The following is a 22220-nucleotide window of genomic DNA, read 5'->3' on the forward strand; positions in this document are numbered from 1 at the left end:
TGAAAAAGTTTTTCTGTTTTTGTTTATTTGATGGGGAGTGTAATTATCAATCAACTATGTTTTATGTCACAGTATATGAATGATCCATATCGATTTGGAAAACAGCAGATTAAGATTTTTTTCTCTTTCACAGAAATATCACATTGCTTTGTGAAACTTAAAACATTACACAATAAAATGTACACAACCACACATTATAATAAAATAAAAAAAATTAAACAATAAAATAAAAAAATAAAAAACAGCCTAATGTGACACTTAAGGCATAAAGCATATCATATATTTATTTATTTTTTTGAGAGATTTTATCTAGTCTAGCATATTCTTTATATAATCAATTAAACGTGGCCAAAATTACATAATATTAGCTGCTATATGACTATAACAAGACAATAAAACTCTTCATTTATGTTATCCAGATACAGTTGGCATGACAGTCTGATTACCATTTGGCAATCAGCAATAAATGTTATGGTAAGCTTTATAGAATGACAATACCTGAGACTGTTACTCAGAGGGCAAATCTCAGATAGATACTTATTACCAACATCTACAGAAGTGGTCAGAATTGTTGGCACCCTTGGTATGATCAAAGAAGGATCTGAAAATAAACCTGCATTATTAATTAAAATCTAACCTTTCATTAAACTAAAACAATTGAAAATGGGGGAAAATCTCATTATGAAATAAATGTTTTTCTCAAGTACATGTTGGAAACAATTATTGGTACACCTAGAAATAAAATATCTCTGAAGTATATTCCCATTCATATTTACAATTTTGAGCACTCTAGGGTGATTATGAACATGAAATTATCCAGCCATGGCTTCCTGTTTCACAGAAATATAAATAGGAGGAAAAACAAAGTCCAAATTCCCTTAATCATCCATCACAATGAGAAAAGCCGAAGAATATATTTCTGATGTGCAGCAAAAGACAATTGAGCTTCACAAATTAGTGAAGTGGCTTTAAGAAAAGAGCTAGAGCAGTGAAAATTCCCATTTCCACCATTAGGGCAATAATTAAGAATTTCCAATCAACAGAAAATGTTACGAAACTGCCTGGAAGAGGACATGTGTCTATATCGTCCTAATGTACAGTGAGAGGAGAGTTTGAGTGGCTAAAGACTCTCCAAGGACCACAGCTGGAGAACTGCAGAAAATAGTTGAGTCTCCGGGTCAGAAAACTTTAAAAAACCTCAGAAACAACACAAAAATGGGTCACTGGGCACAAAACCAAGCTTCTGCTATGGCCATTCCAGTCCTCTGACCTGAACCCTGTAGAAAATGAGTGAGGTGAACTGAAGAGAAGAAGCACCTGCCATGGAACTGGGAATCTAAAGTGTCTGGAGTGATTCTGGATGAAGGAATGGTCTCTGATCTCTTGTCAGGTGTTCTCTTACCTCATCAAGCATTATAGGAGAAAATTTAGAGCTGTTAAACTGGAAAATGGAGGTTTTAAAATGTATTGAATAAAAGGGTACTGTTAATTGTGGCCAATGTGTATTAGATGTATTTCATAATGATATTTCCTCCCATTTTAAATTCTTATTCTCCAATGAAAGGTTAGATTTTTGTGAATTTTTTTAATAAACGATCGAAAGGATTAACAATCCAGATTAATTTTCACAGCCTTCTTTGATCGTATTTACCAAGGGTGCCAACAATTCTGACCACAGCTGTATATATTTTAACACATGAGCATACAGAATTTCATCTTGAATATTTAGGCTCTCTCTTATGGCTTGAAAGGAAATCGCCTGTCAGAGATATTTCATGACATGTTAAATAACTGAATGTTAAGTCCTGGCTTTTTTTAAAGTTAGTCCCTGTGTCAGTTTGATCCGCTGGTCGCTTCTTTCCCGAGCTTGATATGTCTTTGAGACTGACTGTTGCAGGATCCCCTGTAGAAATGAGAATACAAAGAATACATGATTAATTTTATCATTATATTTTAAGTATTACATCCTCCAAGGACAGCTGAGACACACTTACGGTAACAGCCAGTAAACTGTCTCTAGATAATCTTAAATAAACGCAAGATAACAACATACCTCATCATCCAAATCATCTTTTGTGACTAATATGAGCATTGTGGACTCTGTTCTGAGTTTCCACCTGCAAAAAGCACCACCTCAGAGATAAATTGTCCTGAGCAACAGCCACAAAGTCTCGATATAACATCAATAAAACACAAACCCAATAAATATTTAGAATCAATGCTCTTTCTCACATGTAATGAGTCAAGTGTCTCACTTTATGACCCAACCAATGTCATATCTTCTGTTTTACATCAACAAGAAGCTTACAGTGTTTTGGAAAGTTCCGCAGCTGGATATTTAACCACACATTGCGTCTCTGAGCCCATCCACCTGGAGCTTCCACTTCATAGAGACGCTCTCTTTCTGCTTCGTGGATCTCGAGATACTTTTTGCAAACTGTAAACAATTATTTCAACAAGTTGTGTAAGCTTTGGGTGTCAGGTTTCTATTACATAAATAATCACAGATAAGAGCCAATGTAACCACTCTTATCAATTCAATGTTGAGCGATTTGTGTATTCTGCACGCACACGGAACAATCATTTAGGAGATTTACTTGCATATTTAAATGCAGTTGTCAAAATTTTGCATATAGCCTATGATATCTGGTGCTCAGATTTGGCTGGAGAACCAAACCGGTTCCACATGATCCTTCAGAAATCATTCTAATATGCTGATTTGGTGCTGAAGAAACATTTCTCAATATTGTCAATGTCAAAAAACAGTGCTTAATATTTTTATTAGGATTCTCTGATAAAAAGAAAGAACAGCATTTATTTAAAACAAATTTCTAGTAACAATCTAAGTCTTTATTGTCACCTTTGATCAATTTAACATATTCTTGCCAAATAAAAGTACTAATTTCTTGAAAAAAAACCTTACTGTCTAAAAACTCTTGAATGCAGATATTATTTATTTTTTAAGTGTTTCCTTGCAATTTCTGAATTTATTTTAATACACAGTTATGTGAAGCATGGGAACCAAGCAATCAACCAAATATCCTGTCGCTCATCGTTTGTTGCAGTTGTGACTGTTTAAGACTGTAACTCAGATGTGTATGAGCTTTAATATGAACTCAAATATTTTACAGTTAGAATCAAAATTGGACTCAATTCTCCAGTCAACTCAACTGTTTTTACTGTATTTTTGATTAAATAAATGCAGATTTAGTGAGTATAAGATACCAACCAAACGTTTGAACAGTAGTGTAAGTTAAAACAAATGTTAAAGTTGAGCACTTTATATTTTTATCCTTTACATGTAAATAACTCAGCTAAAAAAAATTCGAAGTGAAAGGTTATTAAAAAATTATCAAACATGATCAACAAATAATCAGTCAATCATAAAAACAATTATTTTATGGTTTTAATATGATTATGCTATGCTTACCAACCCAAAACCTTTGGATGTTAGTGTATACGTACCTCCATACATGCCAGGTGACATAGGAAAGCTAATTCCCAGAATCGCCTCAGAGGATTGAGAGGAGCAGAAATCCTCCAGCATCTGTAAAGCGAGCCCAGTCCTTCTCCAGTGAGAGCGAACAAACACTGTGTCCAGCACAGGGAGCTGATAACTTTGGCCTGTGCAGCCGTCACATAGGCTACCTATTAAAAAACACACACAAAAAAGACATTTTTTATACTAGTAAACAAACCACCCACCACAAATGTCTAAGCATGCTAGAACAAAAAAATACCCCTTTTTTTGATGGTGTAAAGCCCTACTGCTTCTCCATTTTGCCAGAGAATTTTTCCATGTTCCCACAAGGAATAGGCCGAAAAATATAGGTCTTCTTCGAGAGACCGTTCCAGAATTCCAAATATAACTTGACTGAGCAGGAAGAGCACAACTCTCTCCATCACTGATTCCACCTGGAATGACAAGAACCACCAGAGGCTTCATGGAAATGGTGAAAATGTTAATAATAATAATAATAATTTCTGGGCAAAACATTTTGTTTGCCAGGTTAATTGTTACTCACTAACAAAAGTCCACATCTTGATTTGTTAGATGTCTTCAAAACATCATCAACTGGCCACCATTTGCCTAGCAAGTACAGAGCGACCACTAAAAGAGTAGGTTATATATTATCCAAAATGAAACAGAATGACAGAAAACAGGTAGTGAAATGAAAAACGCAGCATGCGCAAGACCTTTGGTTTCATCCTCAGGTGTGTGGAGAGCAAGAACGAAATGTGATAAATCACCATCTCTCAGAAACGCAAGTCGACCAATGTTCTCACAAGTTACTTCCACCTGTTATCACAAATATGACACTTTGAGGAACTGAAATGAGGAATTTAATCATGTCTGTCTCAAATTAGTGAGCTGCCTATACCCACACAGCATTTTTGGTCTTCATAGATGCTGGTTAGGCAGGCAACTCATTTTTGAGACAATATAACTAAATTCACTATTGAATGCAAATGTGTATGTTCTGACTTTCTCTCCATGTGGAAGGGTGATAGGGACAGCACCATCTGACTTGACACTGGACAGGTATTCGTCATATCCTGTGCTCAACTCGCCATAATGCAGCACAGGTAGGTCCACTGGATAGGGTTTCCCTGGAAAGACGACATTTGATATGTTTACGCAGTTAATAACATAGACCTTTAATTTCACCATGACATCATGGCATACTTTTCAGTGTAAATTACTTAAATAGTAGCACTTTATTGATTGTGGCAGAACTGCGCTTATGTGACTGTTGACAGTCTGACTGGCGATTATAGCGCGAGAACATATTTGCATGCAAAGCAAACCTTTAAAACTCTTTTTAAAATAATCAGTTTTTGGAATGCTCACATAATCAGTTTTGGGAATGCTCTTAGGAAGTCTGTCCTTACCTTTTAAACTACTCTCCAGTTTAGACTTGGATTCCATTTTGTTAGTTGTTCGACCTTTGAATGTTTCTCAACAAACGTGCGCCATCTAGTGACTATAATGTATGAAGAAGAGAAATTAATTCATAAATATTTTAACAGTCCGGGGGTCTTCAGGTCTTCGTGTACAGTCTACATAGACTGAGTAGACACCTCCTATTACATAATGTATAAAATTCAATGTTGCATATAGTGTCATATTAATGTATCATCATCATCAGGATTTATTATGGTCCACATACACATTTTTTTAATAGACCTATAGTAAATATAGACAATTATACACATTAACGCTGAAGGATGAAGCCTTAGCTTATTATACCTACCTTTCTTCATTATAATTCTAATAAGTCACCTTCAATACTTGGTTTAATCTATATATATATATATAATAAAAATAATCCCAAACAACATTTCACAACTACATTAATATAATTGTTTCACGTACTACATTTACAAATAATTTGTAAAAAGTAAACTACGCATTCTTATTTCCTTGTCATGGTATTAACTTTATAAAGTAGCATTACACTGGCATTTTGTTAACATATGTAGCTTACATTGCAAAACCATTACACAGTCAGACTCATACAGAGTCATGTTAACCAAAACTGTATTCATTGTATATTAATTATATTAAAATATTTTTGAATTAATCTTTAAATGGTCTCCTAAGGTATGGTTATTAATAATACCAACTGGGCTCTTTCTCTGTCACCCCTGTCTCTCTGCAAGCAAATGAAACATTTAGATTAATGCCAGCCAAGACCATTTCCAAACAGTGACTGTCCAGTATTTACACTGTCCACAAGATGGCAACAACATCATACAAATGGGGGCAAAACACATTGAAGGCTTTTTTGAACAAATATGTTTTGAAGCACATTCTTTTCCTGCAAAAACATGTTTAACAACAAATAGGACAAAAATAACAAAAATGTTACTTTTCTTGTTCTACAACAGCCAGAAATCACAATAAAACAATACCAGAGAAAACTGCATGACCATATTATCAACAGATATGACACTATATATCATCTATATATTTTTCATTCTAGATATTTGATGAGAGCCTTAAGGTTTCATGTGAGACAAATGCACTATAGTTCCTTTCTGACCTTGATTTACTATACTTACAACTGCAGTAATACAGTACACTCTGAATCTCTCCTGCTATGGAAAATGCATTCTGCATCCGTTTTATTCCCATCTCCCTTCATCTCCATTACCCATAAACCACCGACTTCCCACTGAGAAATCGCAGACATTTCTGAAATTCCTTTCACTAGGAAAGGCTAGCGTGGATTGTTAAATATGCTTTTGTAAAGCTGAGAGTTTATCCTCAAAAGGGATTGACTGTCACTCGGCTGTTGAACCGCTGAGGATATTTGGCATCAGAGCAAATATTGTAGCAAAATAAATTGGCCAAACGACTTTAAATGCAAAACACCTATGTGGTTTCTGTTTAAGATGTAAAACAGTATCTAGCTTTGCATATCAGTGAGTTTCATACTTGTTTTCTTTCCTTGTTTTGTCATCAGCCTGTTTGTGTAACCCATGCGGGATTCCTTAGGTGTCTTCAATCCGTGTCACATGATCAGACTTTACAAGCGGATTATGACATTGGCCTTGGCTATAACGAACCCTGGCTTACTTTGTAACCCATGAAAGATGACACTGACAAAAATAATGTCATTTTCACTCATCTAGACTATCATGTATGGTCAACTAATGGCCACTCAAAATGTCTTGATGTTTTTGTACCCTAAGCTTTGCATTTATAAAAAAATACAGCAAAAAATGCTGTTAAAATCTTTATAATTGTAACTAACTAACTAAATAAATAAATAAATACCCATACATTAGGTTTAGAGGGTTTTAATTAAATGAATTAATTTTATTTCATTTATTTACAACTTTGTGTGTGTAAAACACATGTACTCCAAGTAACTAAACTATAATGTAACAGAAAGAAAATATATAAGGAAAAAAACTCAGTCACTAGATATGGATATGTACTGGATATGTACTGTAGTAAATACGTGGTTGGTAATCTGAGGCTCAGGAGGAACTGCTAATAGATAATTCCAGCTAAGCTTTTTAGTGGCAACACAACAATCCAATTGATGAATCAAGGTTCATGCCATCCCATAGAAGAGCTGAACTGCATGTTGCCTGACAGCTGTACTTAAAATGAACTCTTACCAAATGACTCAGCTTTATCTTTTTCTTGCAGAAATACTGTTTCTAGGGTCAAAATGATCTATTGTACAAAAAAGAGAGAGAGATTTGTTTTCCATTTTCTGGGAGTATTGCAGCAAACACATTTGTTTACCCAAACAGCCCAGACATAAGGAATGTTTCAACTATTATTTACAAAAGAGGAGGAAGTGAATACTTGATGGTCAGCGCTCATCTGCAATAACATTTTTGGCTCCTGGTTTTGGGGGTGATATCAATAATAATTGTGATCAAACCAAGCTGCTCTGTGAGAATGACAAATTTGCTGCACCCCTCCTGCGCTATGTTATTTTCAGCTTGTTTTTCAAGAATCTTTTCTTTTTCTGACTGTAGCTGTTCAACCGAACATAATTGTCGCCCTCTCCTCCAAATTCCTTTTCCTGTCTGGGCTTAGATAAAATGAGAAACAAACAGTGTGTCATCACTATTGTCAGTGGTAAACATGCTTATTTCCACTTGACTGCCAGGCTGAAATGAAACTAAAGGAAAGGTAGTCTGGGTGGAACTGCATGAGGACAAACTCATATAGACAGAAACATAGTATCAAGGGAGTTTTGCTTTTGGTGACTGCTCTGCTTTTTCTTTTTCTAACTGTAGCTTTACAGGGGCTTAACTTTTTTTTTGCCAGGACAGAGGTAATCTGGGACACTATCCTTGTGTTTAAGCTGTATTTTGTTTTTTGTTTTAAAAAGATGTATGATTATAAGAGACAGGAATGCGGGAAAGATCTTATTCCTCTGTTATCATAATGAGTAACAAGTCTATTTCCCACAATATTTGCTCTTTAATTAGTGGATCTTTCAACAATATGTAACATTCAAAGTTAGTGTCAAATATCTTAACATTGAATTTGCAGTGAGAACTTGCACAAATGATCTGGAATTCTGAACAGATCTGGATCTGTTCATTGCCCAATGAGACGTGAGACAAGATAAATGCTGCATTATGACATATGGAGGCGCCAAACACAAAGTTGCAGATTAGAAGATACAAGGTCAAGGCGAATCGCCTCAGAGGGTTAGAAAGAACTGAGGTGCAGTTTAGAAAACTCTGAATGCTGTTTGAGTAAGAAACTATATTTTTGGATCCACATTTCATATCATATAAAATAAAACAATGATGCAATTTGGCGCAATCAATCAAATTCCACACAATTTTTTATTTATTTAAATGAGTATAGGCCTATATTACGTTGTAGACATTCATTCCTAAATTTAATTAGGCTAATTTTAATTAATAGGGTAGGCTACTGAAGACACAATTTGCAGGCCATTTTAAGTTTACTCAATTCAGCTGCCGAGCAATTTAAATGCGTAAATCTAAAACAGACTGAAATATTTTTAAGTGTGTTTAGACACCTGAATACATTTAACAAAATATTTCAATATTAACGTCAATTTGAATAAAAAAAAGTGCTATTCTCGGGTAATAATGTTGAACAGTGATGACTCTGCATCATCACGAACAAATGAATGGATTGTAATTGTAAAGCTGTTCCGTCTCAATGAATGAAATTCTACATCGGATTTTACTTTTAGCTGACAAGACTGTATGTCATTGGCAAAATATGTGCACTTCTAAAATGTGGAGCTGGCTAATATTTTGACATAGATAATTGATTACAAATCGTTATCGTTGTGGATGAAAACGGGATAAATATGAAGGTTATAAAAACCCATGCATTAGTTTTAACAGCTCCATGTGCCAGAGACCACGTGCTACGAATTCCAGCGTTAATTGAATATGAATACGAGAGAGTAGAGTACTAAAAGGCGCTTTAATGATCTTATCTGAACATACAAATTAAATATAAACATAAAATTCATAAAATATTAAAAATATAAACATAAGCCAATTCAAGTCACATTTATACAGCATTGCATACAATTTCAGTTTCAAAGCAGCTGTAAAATTTTAAAAACAAATTTGAAACGTTAGAATAAAAGTGTTATTATTCAGCTATAATAATACTATTTTCTGAATAATACTATCTATCTATCTATCTATCTATCTATCTATCTATCTATCTATCTATCTATCTATCTATCTATCTATCTATCATCTCAAACTTTCTTTAGTTTTTGCAAGACAGGAGGGTTAAGAAATCATCAAAATTTAAATTATGACGATTCCACTAGCTATTCTATTTATGTAAATAATGACTATTTATAATTTAAATTGAACTAAAAATAAATATTACATTTATTCTTCAAAAAAAAAAAAAACATAATTACAGACCTGGTATTAGCGTAGGATATATGTAAAACAAGTTCATGGCTGGAATTATTATTGTTACGAATATAGGCTACTTTCATTAAAACAACAACAACAAATTCCTGTAACCTTGACGTTTGAGATCAAATGGTGTGCTGCTGGCGCCAACACGGTTGGTTTAGTGCTCCAGTCCATGTTTTGGCATTCTCTCATGCCTGGCGTGTTTCTCTGTGAGAGAAGCCGAGTCTTGTTTACAGCGGTGATTCTACAGAGCGGAGACCGTCAGAAGAGTCGCGAGCGCCGCCGTGGACACTTGAGAATCAAACACTAGGCTCACAAGCTATTCATATCAAACAGTTCGTGATTTTTACGGCGCGGAAAACCAAAAACCCACGCTCGGGAGCTGCTCACTCTTGCACCTCGGCAAAATGATTTTTTTTTCCTACCGCAAAACAGACCGACCGTGAGAGCGCGTGAAGACGGCAGGGGAGGGTGAGCAGTTGGTGAAACCATTTTTGTCCTGGCGGATATTTTGGATCGAGCCCTGTCGGGAGGCTTTCATTCATACATAAATACGCTATCCGAGTCGTCAAGCTCTTTATGACCTCAGAATCCCTCCGTGCATCATCAGTAGACTATAGCGTAGTTCATCACACTGGCATAGGCTCATTCGCATAAGGTGTTTTTGTTGGAGGAGCTGGCCGTACTGCGCGTCCCTCGGGTTTTCAAGAAATGGAGGCTGAAGATGCAGAATATCGGTCGAGTGAAATTCGTGGCTTCGACACGATTGCATCATTTAATTGCTGGCAAGAATAACACAGTGTTTTAATTGATCTTAATGTTTCCATTAAAGGAACATTATACAATTATTACCATTTATCTTTTATCTACTTCCTCCTCGCCTCCCGTTATCTTTACGGGCAACTATCTGCTCATCCAAAGCGGATTCTTCTGGACTTTTTGCTTGCTTACAAGAAGAAGTGTCGCGGTTTGCTGCGGTTTCAGCTTTTTATTTTTTGGAAAACTGATTTTTAGGAATGAGATCTGGAACAGCGAGGGATGGTTGGACCTTATTTTGGGGTCCTGTGCTGTTTCTCTCCGCCATCTGCATGTGGTCTGCGCATGGAGAAGGTAAATCAGGATTGTTTTATTTTTCTTATGAGAAAATTACTCCATATATCGGTGTCTTGTTTTTTTTAATCGTTTCAGCCTCCTCGCGGTGTTGATGGACTCATGTCAAGCATGATTTTACCTGCATGCGCTGCTTTAGATGTTCAGGTATAGATATTCAAAAGGGCCTAGTAACACGACCCAGTTTATTAGGGAATTATGACCTCCTACTACTATTACATTTGACATTTTCCCTCAGACTAACAATAAACTTTAGTTGTTTTTCGTTCTGATGTCTCTAGGCCCATCAGTTAATTGTCGTGACATCGGATGTGTTGTGAGTCTAGTGTGCTTGATGAATTATTCATAAGCTGGATCACGTTGGTATTTAGAAGCTACGTGAGAATTGCCTTATATAAAGCATTTGCCTGTATAATATGTATATTTTAGGTCATATTCAGTCCACACAGGCAGTAAGGCTATACGTTACTCGGTCATATTAAGATTTGCTGAATTCAGTGAGTCTCAGTCGAGCATCACGCACTGACTGTACATTGATTGACCATGTGCTTGTCCTCAGGAGGGTCATATAGGGGAGTTTTGTAACACATTTTGCTTTATTGTCTGTAATTCTATGTTTGTGTATGAAGTTTGACGTATTAATATTTGTTTGTTATAAATTAGTTATAGTAAACTAAGTAGTTATAATCTGAACTGTGTAAATTAATGTTAAGTTTCAAGAGACCTGCTTATTGAAATCATGAACATCCTGCATGGATTTGTTTGAAAATTAAATGTATTTGTTCAAAAATGATTAATTTGCCATCCCCCAGAACTTTGTCAGTTTCAAACTGTACATGGAAGACAGATAAGAAATATTTAAAATGGATAAAAATGTAATTGGAAAAAATCTAATTAAATTGGAAGAAATACATAAATTTAGTCTAACATTTGTAAAAACATAATAGAGACACACAGTGGTAAATGTATCTTATATTCTGTGCTATTTCTCATGACAAGTGGAAGTACATTGGAACCATCTGGTCAAATGGTTTTAGCTTTTTTTTTTAAACATGTAGATGTGAATATTTTATATCAAATTAAATGAGAGAACCTGGTGATTCAGATGATACCAGATTTGTAATTAAGTTTCCATTAACTTAAGTTCTAAACCAGACATTTTCACTTTCTTACCTCAAAGTAGATTGATCTTTGGGATTATGCTAGAGAATCAATAAGGCTTAAAGGGACAGTTTACCCAAAAATGGTCTTTCTGTCATCATTAACTGACCCTCTATGGCTTTTTGTTTTCAGTGGATCACAAAAAAGGTAGATGTAAAGCAGAACTACAGTCCCAGTAACTGTTTACTTTCACTGCATGAAAAAGATGCACTGAAAGTGAATGGTGACTGAGGCTGTCAGCCACAACATCTTCTTTTGTGTTACACAGAATAGCACTACTTAAATGTTCTAAACATTAGAGAATGGGATAAAAAGTAAGTAAATTTCCTACTTCACGGTCGATCTGTCTTTTTCAAAATGAGCAAATGTTTCGTTGGCTGAGAGACTGCAGTGTCAGAGGATTCTGGCTAACTGAATTGAGCCTCTGTCACGGTCGCAGCACACAGTAAGAGATGATCCGATAGAAAACCTTACAGTCAAGACGGCAAACCTGAAAACGAAATAAATCCCCATCGTTTGCCTTATCAGCTCAATTTAGACTGAAATATTTATGCGAAAATGAAATAGGGGAAGTCGTGGCCTAATGGTTAGAGAGTCGGACTCGTAATCCAAAGGTTGCGGGTTCGAGTCTCGGGCCGGCAGGGATTGTAGGTGGGGGGAGTGAATGTCCAGCGCTCTCTCCACCCTCAATACCACGACTGAGGTGCCCTTGAGCAAGGCACCTAACGCCCAACTGCATAAATGGGTGCCCACTGCTCCGGGTGTGTGTTCACGGTGTGTGTGTGTTCACTGCTGTGTGTGTGCACGTTGGATGGGTTAAATGCAGAGCACGAATTTCGAGTATGGGTCACCATACTTGGCGGTATGTCACTTCAAAATACCAAGCCCACAGGGTTTGGTTTGGCAAGGTTGTTTGATTACCTGATAATATCTATATTTTTGAACTACAAACAAAATTGCAGTAATGGTTTGTAACTGTGGATATCACAAATATTTATTGGATTACAATTGGATCTAAACTTAGTGAGTTGTTGTTGTTGTTGTTTTTTTTTTTGGAAAGAATGTCACCTGAATAAGCTTAAGGGAGACTCCAAAAATGAATTGTGTGTTGTGTGGCTTTTGCATGAGCATATTTGTGTAATGTTTTGTCTATTTACACACACAAATTCTTTGTTTCAGTCTCTTTTAGTAATGAATGTGATATGTTCAATAGTTTCAAGAAAGGAGTCTGATGTTATTCCTGCTGTCGATTTTCATGCCTTCCATAGTTTTAAAACATCTTGTGGTTGTAGGTGGATGTATTTGTAATGTTTTTGCAGCTTTAGTGTCATCAAGTGCCTAATTGTGGTTGTGTGGGGGCTGCATTGTGGCATAATGAAGGTGGGCCATTCTTTGGTTTAAACTCACATTTACATTCAAAAGGAGTTAGGATGCAATTCAAGGCCATTGACCGGAGTGGCCAGTCCCACATCCAGGCCACTGTGAATGTCAGGGGGGTCTGTTTCTCAGCACCCTGCAGAGACCAGCAGCACTGGCCCTATAGAGAGAGGGTTGTGTGGGGGGTAAGCTCTCACTTTTGGACTCCATCATTGCGTTATCCCATGTGTCTCTGTCTCATAAAGTGTTGCAAAGACACTCCACTGACACACTGACCTCAATCAGCGCAAAACCGGTTTCATATCTCTCTACTCTTGGGTTTGGGTCCATTTGTCCAGTTTGATTTAACTGATATGGTACTTTCTGACTTTAAAGGGTTGATAATGAACAGTTTTGTTTAGGCTGGGTATGATTTGATTAAATAAGAATGGAAACAAAATTGTGTATGTATATATATATTTTATAGGTAAAAATTATAATATATGTATTATTTATAATAATTGCTATTTATTTGTTTTGTATTATACATGTCTGAAATAAATATTCTAAAATATTTTACTTCACTTAAAAATAAAGTACCAAAAACTAAAATCAATAATTTAAAAGTTTAAAAGTGAATTTAGGTGAAACGTTATAATTTACAGTATGAAAAATATAGATTTAGATTTGCTAAAGAGCACAGTTAAGTTTTATTAAATTACTAGTATTTTTAAAGCATCCGTCCGTCCGTCCCGGCTTATTGCAGACTTATTCCTATACTGAGTAAAAAGGTTATAAAATATTCCATCCTAAGTTAATGGCCATGTTCTATTGGGAAGTCAAGTCATCTTTGGTCTTTTTTTCATCCTGTTCAGTTTAAAAATCTGGTAAGGCTAATAAAATGAAATTTAGCCTCCTTTCAAGTTTTACCACAGTAAACTTTCCATGCCACTTCCAAGTATACGGCAAACAAGCCTCCATGGTTCATTGAGAAAGAGAGGGCGAGCAAGAGGAGAAACATGAGGTTTGAAAATAGAACATGTAAAAATACACAGCGAGGGAAACAGACTTGGTTTTGTTGATTTGAAGAGTAGCGAGTTTGTGAACCGTTTTATTGGGCTTTAGCCGTTCACACGGACAGCCTCCGGACAGCCTGGCGGCGGTTTGCTGCTGTCAGACGCTGACACACACACCCAGACTTTAAAAAACTCAGACTTTAAAAGTCCCAGCGATGGCCAGCGTTTCTGAAAACTGCACCTCGTACTCCCGAGATGTGGCTGTCGAGATTAAAAATAAATGGAGATTAAAAAATCGAGATTAAAAATGCATTATTCTGGAACACCCACTCCCACATTCAGCTTCGTGTCTTCACAGGCCTCCACGTGTTGTTAAAAGCAGGGGTTGAGCTGCAGTTATGACTGTATCCACTGCCTATGAAAAGCAGGAGAGAAATGGCTGTCACCGAGGTGAAACATTCTGAAAGGAGCAAATAGTGGGTGAACCTTTAGTCTATCGCTCTTTATTTGATAGCCCACCTTTGCCTACTTCAGTCTGTGGTATTTGGTATTCTGGTGTTGCTCATTCTTTTCATGACTAAGGGCGCCTACATGCTAGAGTTTTCACTGCATCAGATGCTCCGAATCTGTTGAATTCAACAGGGATGGTTTGCGTAAGTTTCAGGAATGAACTTCAAACTTATTCTCCTTTTTCCACAGAGCATCCTACTCATCAAATGCTTTCTCTAGTGTGTTAGCGTCCCTCAGGCTAACTGAGTCTGTTCCTATGACTCAGATGCGCGTTGTAGTGACGTTGTAGTGCTTCTCTTGGTCTCTTCATATTTCTTTATGTCTCCCCATCCCATATTCTGGCTCTGCTGAGTTGTGCTTCATCCTCAGTGTGGGAGCGTTCGTGCCTGTTCATCCGGTGCCGCACAGAGCTCTGAGTCATTCCCGCTGCCCCGAATCTGTGTCACTGTGCTAGTTCGTGCCTGCATGTTCACTGCTGGAGTCGAACGATCTTAAAGGTTCAGTGAGCTGCCAGATGAAGTATATGCTTAATTAAAGGTTAATTTAAAATAGGCTTGTGTGCCGTGACCACCCGTAGACCATCGAACACAGGGAGTGCTTGCACGCTTACACTGACAGCTTCCCACAGTGTAAATGTTTTGTTATTTAAAGGGATAGTTCCCGTGAAAATGAAAAATCTGTCATTGTTAAAGTTGTTTCAAACCAGTATGAATTTCTTTCAGCTGTTGAACACAAAAGAAGATATTTTGAAGAATGTTGGTAGCCAAACAGTTGACTTCCATATTATTTGTCCATACTATGAAAGTCAGTTGCTACCATCGACTGTTTGGTTACCAACATTCTTCAAAATATCTTCTTTTGTATTCAGCACAAAAGTGTTCATCCACTTTAAAGCGATAATTCCCCTAAAAAAAAGACTTTCCCTCATGTCGTTTCAAAACTGTGTGACTTTCTTTCAGAATCAGAATCAGAATCAGAAAGAGCTTTATTGCCAAGTGTGTTTGCACACACAAGGAATTTGTCTTGGTGTTATGAGCTTCCAGTACAGAAAGTACAAACATAGTGCAGACAACATATAATTAAGGTGATAAAGAACACTAATGAAGAGAATATACAATAATTAAGGATAACAATAGTAATAAAAATAAAAATATACAGAAAAGAGACATGACCATAGACAGAACTGTGAATGTGCATGTGTCCTATGTACAGATGAAGGTTTGATGGGTTATTTACAGATGTACAGTACCGGGGTGTGTTATATGTTGTTCAGGTGGGATACGGCCTGGGGGAAAAAACTGTTCTTGTGTCTGGCTGTTCTGGTGCTCAGTGATCTGTAGCGCCGGCCAGAGGGCAACAGTACAAAGAGAGAGTGAGCTGGGTGTGAGGGGTCCAGAGTGACTTTCTTAGCCCTTTTCCTCACTCTGGAGGTGTAAAGTTCTTGGAGGCTGGGCAGAGGGGCACCGATAATCCTCTCAGCAGTCCTAACTGTCCGTTGTAGTCTTCTGATGTCTGTTTTGGTAGCTGAACCAAACCAAACAGTTATAGAAGAACATAGGACAGACTCGATGATTGCAGAGTAGAACTGTTTCAGCAGCTCCTGAGGCAGGTTGAACTTCCTTAGCTGGCGGAGGAAATACAGCCTCTGCTGGGCCTTTTTCGCAATAGAGTCAATGTGATTGTCCCATTTCAGGTCCTGGGAGATGGTGGTGCCCAGGAATCTGAATGACTCTACTGAAGTCACAGTGCTGTTCATGATGGTGAGTGGGGGGAGAGCAGGGGGGTTTCTCCTGAAGTCCACTATCATCTCCACAGTTTTGAGCGTGTTCAGCTCCAGGTTGTTAAGGCTGCACCAGACAGCCAGCTGCTCAACCTCCTGTCTGTAAGCAGACTCGTCACCGTCCTTGATGAGGCCTATGACTGTAGTGTCGTCCGCAAACTTCAGGAGCTTGACAGAGGGGTCCTTTGATGTGCAGTCATTCGTGTAGAGAGAGAAGAGCAGTGGGGAGAGAACGCAACCCTGAGGGGCGCCAGTGCTGATGGTGAGAGTCCTGGATGTGAGTTTGCCCAGCCTCACTAGCTGCTGCCTGTCTGTCAGGAAGCTGGTGATCCACTGACAGATGGAGGAGGGCACAGAGAGCTGTCTCAGTTTGTCTGAGAGAAGGTCAGGTATGATGGTATTGAAGGCCGAGCTGAAGTCCACAAATAAGATCCTTGCATAATTCCCAGGTTTGTCGAGGTGTTGCAGGATGTAATGCAGTCCCATATTGACAGCGTCATCCACAGACCTGTTTGCTCTATAGGCAAACTGAAGAGGATCCAGCAAGGGTCTAGTGATGTCCTTCAGGTAGGCCAGGACCAGTCTCTCAAGTGACTTCATGACCACAGACGTGAGTGCGACAGGTCTGTAGTCATTAAGTCCAGTGATTTTGGGCTTTTTGGGGACGGGAATGATGGTGGAGCGTTTGAAGCAGCGGGGAACTTCACACAGCTCCAGAGATCTGTTGAAGATTTGTGTAAAGATGGGGGCCAATTGGTCAGCACAGACTTTTAGACAGGCAGGTGAAATACCGTCTGGTCCTGAAGCTTTCCTAGATTTCTGTTTTCTGAAGACCCGGTTCACATCCTCTACACAGACTTTAAACGCAGGTAGAATGGTGGGGGAGGGAGTAAGGGGGGTTGCAGGGGGGGAAGGTGAATGTGTGAAGTGCAGATCAGAGCGGGTGTTGGGTGTCAGTCTGGCCTTTTCAACTGTGAACACAAAAGAAGATATTTTGAAAAAATGTCTGTATGTATTTTTGTCCCTACAATGTAAATCAATGTGTCCCGGTGATGTTTTGGACACAGCTTAATTTCATTGTATGAGCAAAATCCGCTGAAACTTTCATTAAATGATCTTCATTTCTGTCCTGATTCACAGGTTCAAACTCCAACCAGATTTGGAAATAAATCGCAAATCACTTTAAAAAAGGGAAATTAAAAAGTAACAGTAAAATAAAAGTATTATTTCTTATTTTTATCAATGTTATAACTAACTTTTGTTTAGAAGCCTCTTCGAATAGCGTCACCTTCCCATAGTGCCCTTCAAGGCCGCAAAAAGGCTGTTTGGAATTCGTCCAAGGTTTAAACGCCACCAGCCAGACGTCTTTCATCATGCACTTATAGGCTGTGCATTTCCTGCACCTTCTTGCGGAAAACAACAAAACGCTGACATTTAGAGTTAATTCCTCTTTTTTGGCCCGATTTCAAAGAGCGCTTTGCATTAGACCTCTGCGATGGGGGTATTGAGTCATCCCCGCAGTAAGGGGGCACAGGGGAGCATGACCGAGATCCTGGTTTGTGCTCCGTAGCGCTCACACCTGCCACCTCAACTGCTGTTTAATCCCCCACATGCTGGAAGTCATCTGACCACTGGTCTGGTGCTACACTTCCCTTCAATGGCCCTCACTTCAAAATCACAAGCTCATATGTCAGAGCCCAACTAGTAATACAACACTTCTGGCCCCCCTTCGCATGCTCAGCTAGCAAAACTCAACCTGAAAGATGGAACAACATGGTATGTTGCTGAGGCAGAAGTTATGAAAGATAGGGGTCAAGTAATAGTTCAGAAATACACCCACACGGAGTTGTTAGTAGCTTTCAAAAATGCAGAAAACTTAAGCTGTCTTATTCAGAGATAAAGTGAACGTAAAGGATGCAACAGACACAAATCAAGCTTATATAAGCTGATACCGATAATTATTTTCATGTTATGGTTGATAGCTGTTGAATAGCCAAAATTAAAACTGTTTTGTCTGAATAAATTAATATAACTATTAAACTAAAGCCAGTTATTTTAAAATGTCCAGTATGGAAAAAAGAGATTTGCTAAAGATTACATTTAACAGTGTTATTAAATTATTAGTTTTTATAAAGTTAATCTTTGAGTTGGCAAACTCAAAATGTAAAAATCATAAAATGTAAAAATGGTGGGAGTGAGTATCACAATTACATGTCCAGTATCAACCAATATGGAAAAATAAAATATAAATATGGGTTCAATACGCTACAGTTACATTTTTTTAAAAGAAATCAATAAAATGTAAGATATTTATAAATTTTATGAAAAGAGTTTGGTGTCAAATACATGCTGTTCTTTTGATCTTTCTATTCATTAATGTATCCTTTGTAAAAATATACCATGGTCTGCTCAAAATTAAGCAGCAAAATCATTTTCAGATAATAAGAACTGTTTCTTGAGCACCAAATCAGTATATTAGAATGATTTCTGACGGATCGTGTGACACTGAAGACTGCAGGAACAGCTGATGAAAATTAATCTTTGCTATCACAGAAATAAACTACATTTTGAAATATTTACAATGTTACTGTTTTTAATCTTGCTGACCCAAAACTTTTTAACAGTGGTGTACATTTTCATATTTTTGGCATATTCTTCCAATCAGTCACTGCCTTGCATCCTTAAGAGTTCTCACATCAAATGCTCTGCATAGTGATGCTCGCTTTCAAGTGGATTTGGCTCCTTATCTTGTGAGTAACTGAGCATCAAAACCAGTAAAAATTAACTGGTATAAATAACAGTTGAAGTGCAGGAAAACTGCTGAAATTGTGTTGTTTTCCGGGAACGATTACTCAGTGGTTTCAGTAGCCCCTGATAATCTCTTGAAGATATAAATCGGTCCCACAAGGGTTGTCATTTTGTTTCGGTCACTTTAACAGCTGCAATTAAGATGTATGTAGTGTGGGGCTTTTGGTTTCAGATAAATAGCTGTGTATTTTTTCATTTGGAAATAAGATCTGAAGGATTTGACAAATGTTTGGTCAAGCCAATCGGCTACAGACTGGATCTTAAGAAGGACAGTATGGAAGTCTTGTTTTTCCCTCATCTCTCCCAAAGGTACAGGGATTCCTGTGGATGGCCAGCAAAAGGTTATCAAATGTAAACAGCAGGAGTTGGATTTCAGACCAGTCTGTTTGTACCATGGTGTGAAACCCACAAGTGAATGAAGGACTCTCCTGGGTTACTGTTTGCTCATGGTGAAAGACATAGTTTTGTTTTGCAGCTGAATTTTTCATCTTGGTTAGACAAGTTCAGGTGACATGAACGAGAGCTGAGCACGTAACTTCTTGGGGCGAGATAATATGGACTGATTCCTGACGATTGTAGCTGAATGCAGAGCTGAGCACAATCCTCTTTGGGAAAATGATTTGAGGACCTTAACACTGCTGCTCACTGCTGAGGTGCTGGGGGAAGGATGTGAGAGCTTTCCTTTGTATTATGTTTCTTTCTCTTAAAAAGTGGAATAAGCTTTTGTGACTGTTTCAAACATGCATTTACATAATTCCCAGTGTAGCGCTTCTGAGATTTCATTTCAGATAACTAACACAATATTAGTTTTGGCCAGTGTGATGCAAGTGGGTCATAATGACTGTAATTGTCATTTAATCTGCACCCTAGAGAGGTTATGATTTGAACGGAATAAGCCACATATGTCCTCACTCATATATCTTGCGGCCAATGAGTGGGGTTCACTTGTGTTTTTGACTACACACATTCTCAACTCAATTTGTTACGGTTTGTTTGAGTGGTAAGGAACAGTTTTCTGTTAGAGGGTAGAGACTGACTGATACTATTTTTTCTGACCATTGACAATGCTGAAGTGTGATAACCAATAGACTTAGTTGTGCATTGTTTTAAAAAACAATCTTTAATAAAAAATAATAATAATAATGATAATTACTACTACTATATTTTGCAACTAATAGTAATAATCAGCATCAGCATTAGATTTTATTCTAATGTTTTTAAAAGAAGTCTCTTATGTTCACCAAGGCTGCATTTGATTGATCAAAAATACAGTAAACAAATGTAATATTGTTAAATATTTTTATAATTCAAAATAGTTGTTTTCTATTTTAGAATGCAATTTATATTTATTTTTTAAGTTTATATATAATTTTTTTTTTTTTTTTTTGTACAAATTCTAACAATTAAAAATACATGTTTTCTTTTATTTTAAAATATATTTTCCTGTCCTATTCCGGCACATATTTGAAACATAAACCTTTTGTAACATTATTAATGTCTTTAAATTGATCAAAAACTGTCATTGAAGCATCCTAAAAGTATTAATTTCTTTCAAAAAATGGAGACGAGAGTCTTCACTATATATTAACCTTAAAATAAGCACTTTTTTTTCTAAGTTCTTTTTGGCTTGATTGTGCTGCTTCATTTATTTTACCTAACTCTATAGAGTATTCATAAAGTATATAATGACAAAATTTAGCCTGAATAAACATGGAAGCTTCATTGCCAAGCAGCAACCGTTTCTACTGATTAATGATTGGATAGCCATTCTATTCCACTCACAATGAGTTTTTGACTTATTCTCCTATTTACCATCTATTTAAACCTTTTACTGTGTGTTTATACTAGAACGTATTATCTTCCTCTTAATAATTTCCAATTATTTTATTTCCTCTGCAAAGCACAAGTGCGAACTTTATAAATAAAACTGGAAGCGAGAGAGATTTCAGAGGTTTTTTTTCCAAAAGCGAGCAAGAAGTCAATATTTCTGCAGGGTAATCTGTGAAAATATGTAGTCTTGCTTTTAGAAGGAAACTGTCCAGCCCGGTTGCACTGGACCGTTTAATTTGACCCGCTGAAAGCAACACCAACCTGACAGGGTGGAGGAAGGGTTCAGATGCTTGGTTGATGACTGGCTGTGTTTACGGAAGAGCCGGCTCTTTGTGAGGGGAGTAGGAACTGGTTGAGCTCTTTGGTTTCGGATCATCCTGGAGGATTGAGTGTGGAGATCAACTGGTGGGCACGTTTGTGTCAGTTGGCTTCACTCTTCTTGTGTGGCAGTTTTAGGAGATGTAAGACTCATTTAAGCACATTGCACATATTTCTTATTCGGTTTGTGAAGCAAAAAGTTTTTTCCGGTGTGTATGTGTGTTTTCAGGGCAAACGAATGCATAACCTCTTGTCAAGTGTTTTTTATACTTCAGTTTGGTCTACTTTTGTTTAACTGACACCATATCACTGTCTGTTTCCCACTCTGTGTCTCTCTCCTCTTTGTGTCTTGCCAGACCGTCTGAATTTATTAATGGATCCAACCGGAACTGAGGACTAAAGTTTCTCTTTACCAACAAACAAATTAGTCTTTGTGTGTGAGTCACTTCGACTCTCCTCCCTCTCCCGGGATTGTTGGAGGAGAAAAAAATGCCGCAATGAAACAAAGGAGACATGCAGCTCCATGACTCCCAAGTGCAGCCCTGGGGCATTTGTGATGATACGGGAAAGCAAATACTATTTTCTCGAGGAGCAATGATTTCCGTTCTAATTTTGGATGAGCGTAATACACTGTCAGGAGCAAATAAAGATCTTTTTTAAACAACGAGCTCGCTATTTTTGGAGTAACCTCAAATGGGATTTAGATTCATGAAGCGTGTCATTTTCGCAGGAAATTCATGTCAGGAAAAGCGGTTTCCACTCCTGTCAGAATAATGCACAATAGGCAATCTGAGATTGTTGAAATGACCTTCCCCCATCACTCAAAAGTTCACTGTCTTATGCGCCTCGCAGAGGGCTATTTAGAGCATGGTTATAAAGATAGATTGATAAGCTTGTTTCTGTGTGGGACCATGTGTTTGGGCCGC

General features: G+C 37.4%; 2 protein-coding genes across 2 annotated transcripts in view; one reads left to right on the forward strand and one right to left on the reverse strand.

The window, feature by feature from the left end:
* Positions 1–2: 2 nt before the first annotated feature.
* On the reverse strand, positions 3–5015 carry fam169b (family with sequence similarity 169 member B). Its single transcript, XM_079374351.1, has 9 exons — positions 4894–5015; positions 4487–4611; positions 4198–4300; positions 4026–4111; positions 3741–3915; positions 3466–3648; positions 2309–2437; positions 2054–2117; positions 3–1903 (listed from the first exon to the last, which is right to left on the reverse strand). Exons 1-8 carry the CDS (start codon positions 4928–4930, stop codon positions 2080–2082), a joined length of 876 nt encoding a protein of 291 aa, XP_079230477.1. The 5' UTR covers positions 4931–5015; the 3' UTR covers positions 3–1903; positions 2054–2079.
* A 4618-nt stretch (positions 5016–9633) lies between these two features.
* The window catches only part of LOC306842752 (insulin-like growth factor 1 receptor), a 102171-nt gene continuing 89584 nt past the window's right edge, over positions 9634–22220 (forward strand). Inside the window, exon 1 of the mRNA XM_079373809.1 lies at positions 9634–10515. Within this exon, the coding sequence (XP_079229935.1) occupies positions 10422–10515 (94 nt within the window). The 5' untranslated portion in view covers positions 9634–10421. The remainder of the gene's footprint in view (positions 10516–22220) is intronic.

The sequence above is a fragment of the Barbus barbus genome (assembly GCF_936440315.1).
Source record: "Barbus barbus genome assembly, chromosome: 23".
NCBI lineage: Eukaryota > Metazoa > Chordata > Actinopteri > Cypriniformes > Cyprinidae > Barbus > Barbus barbus.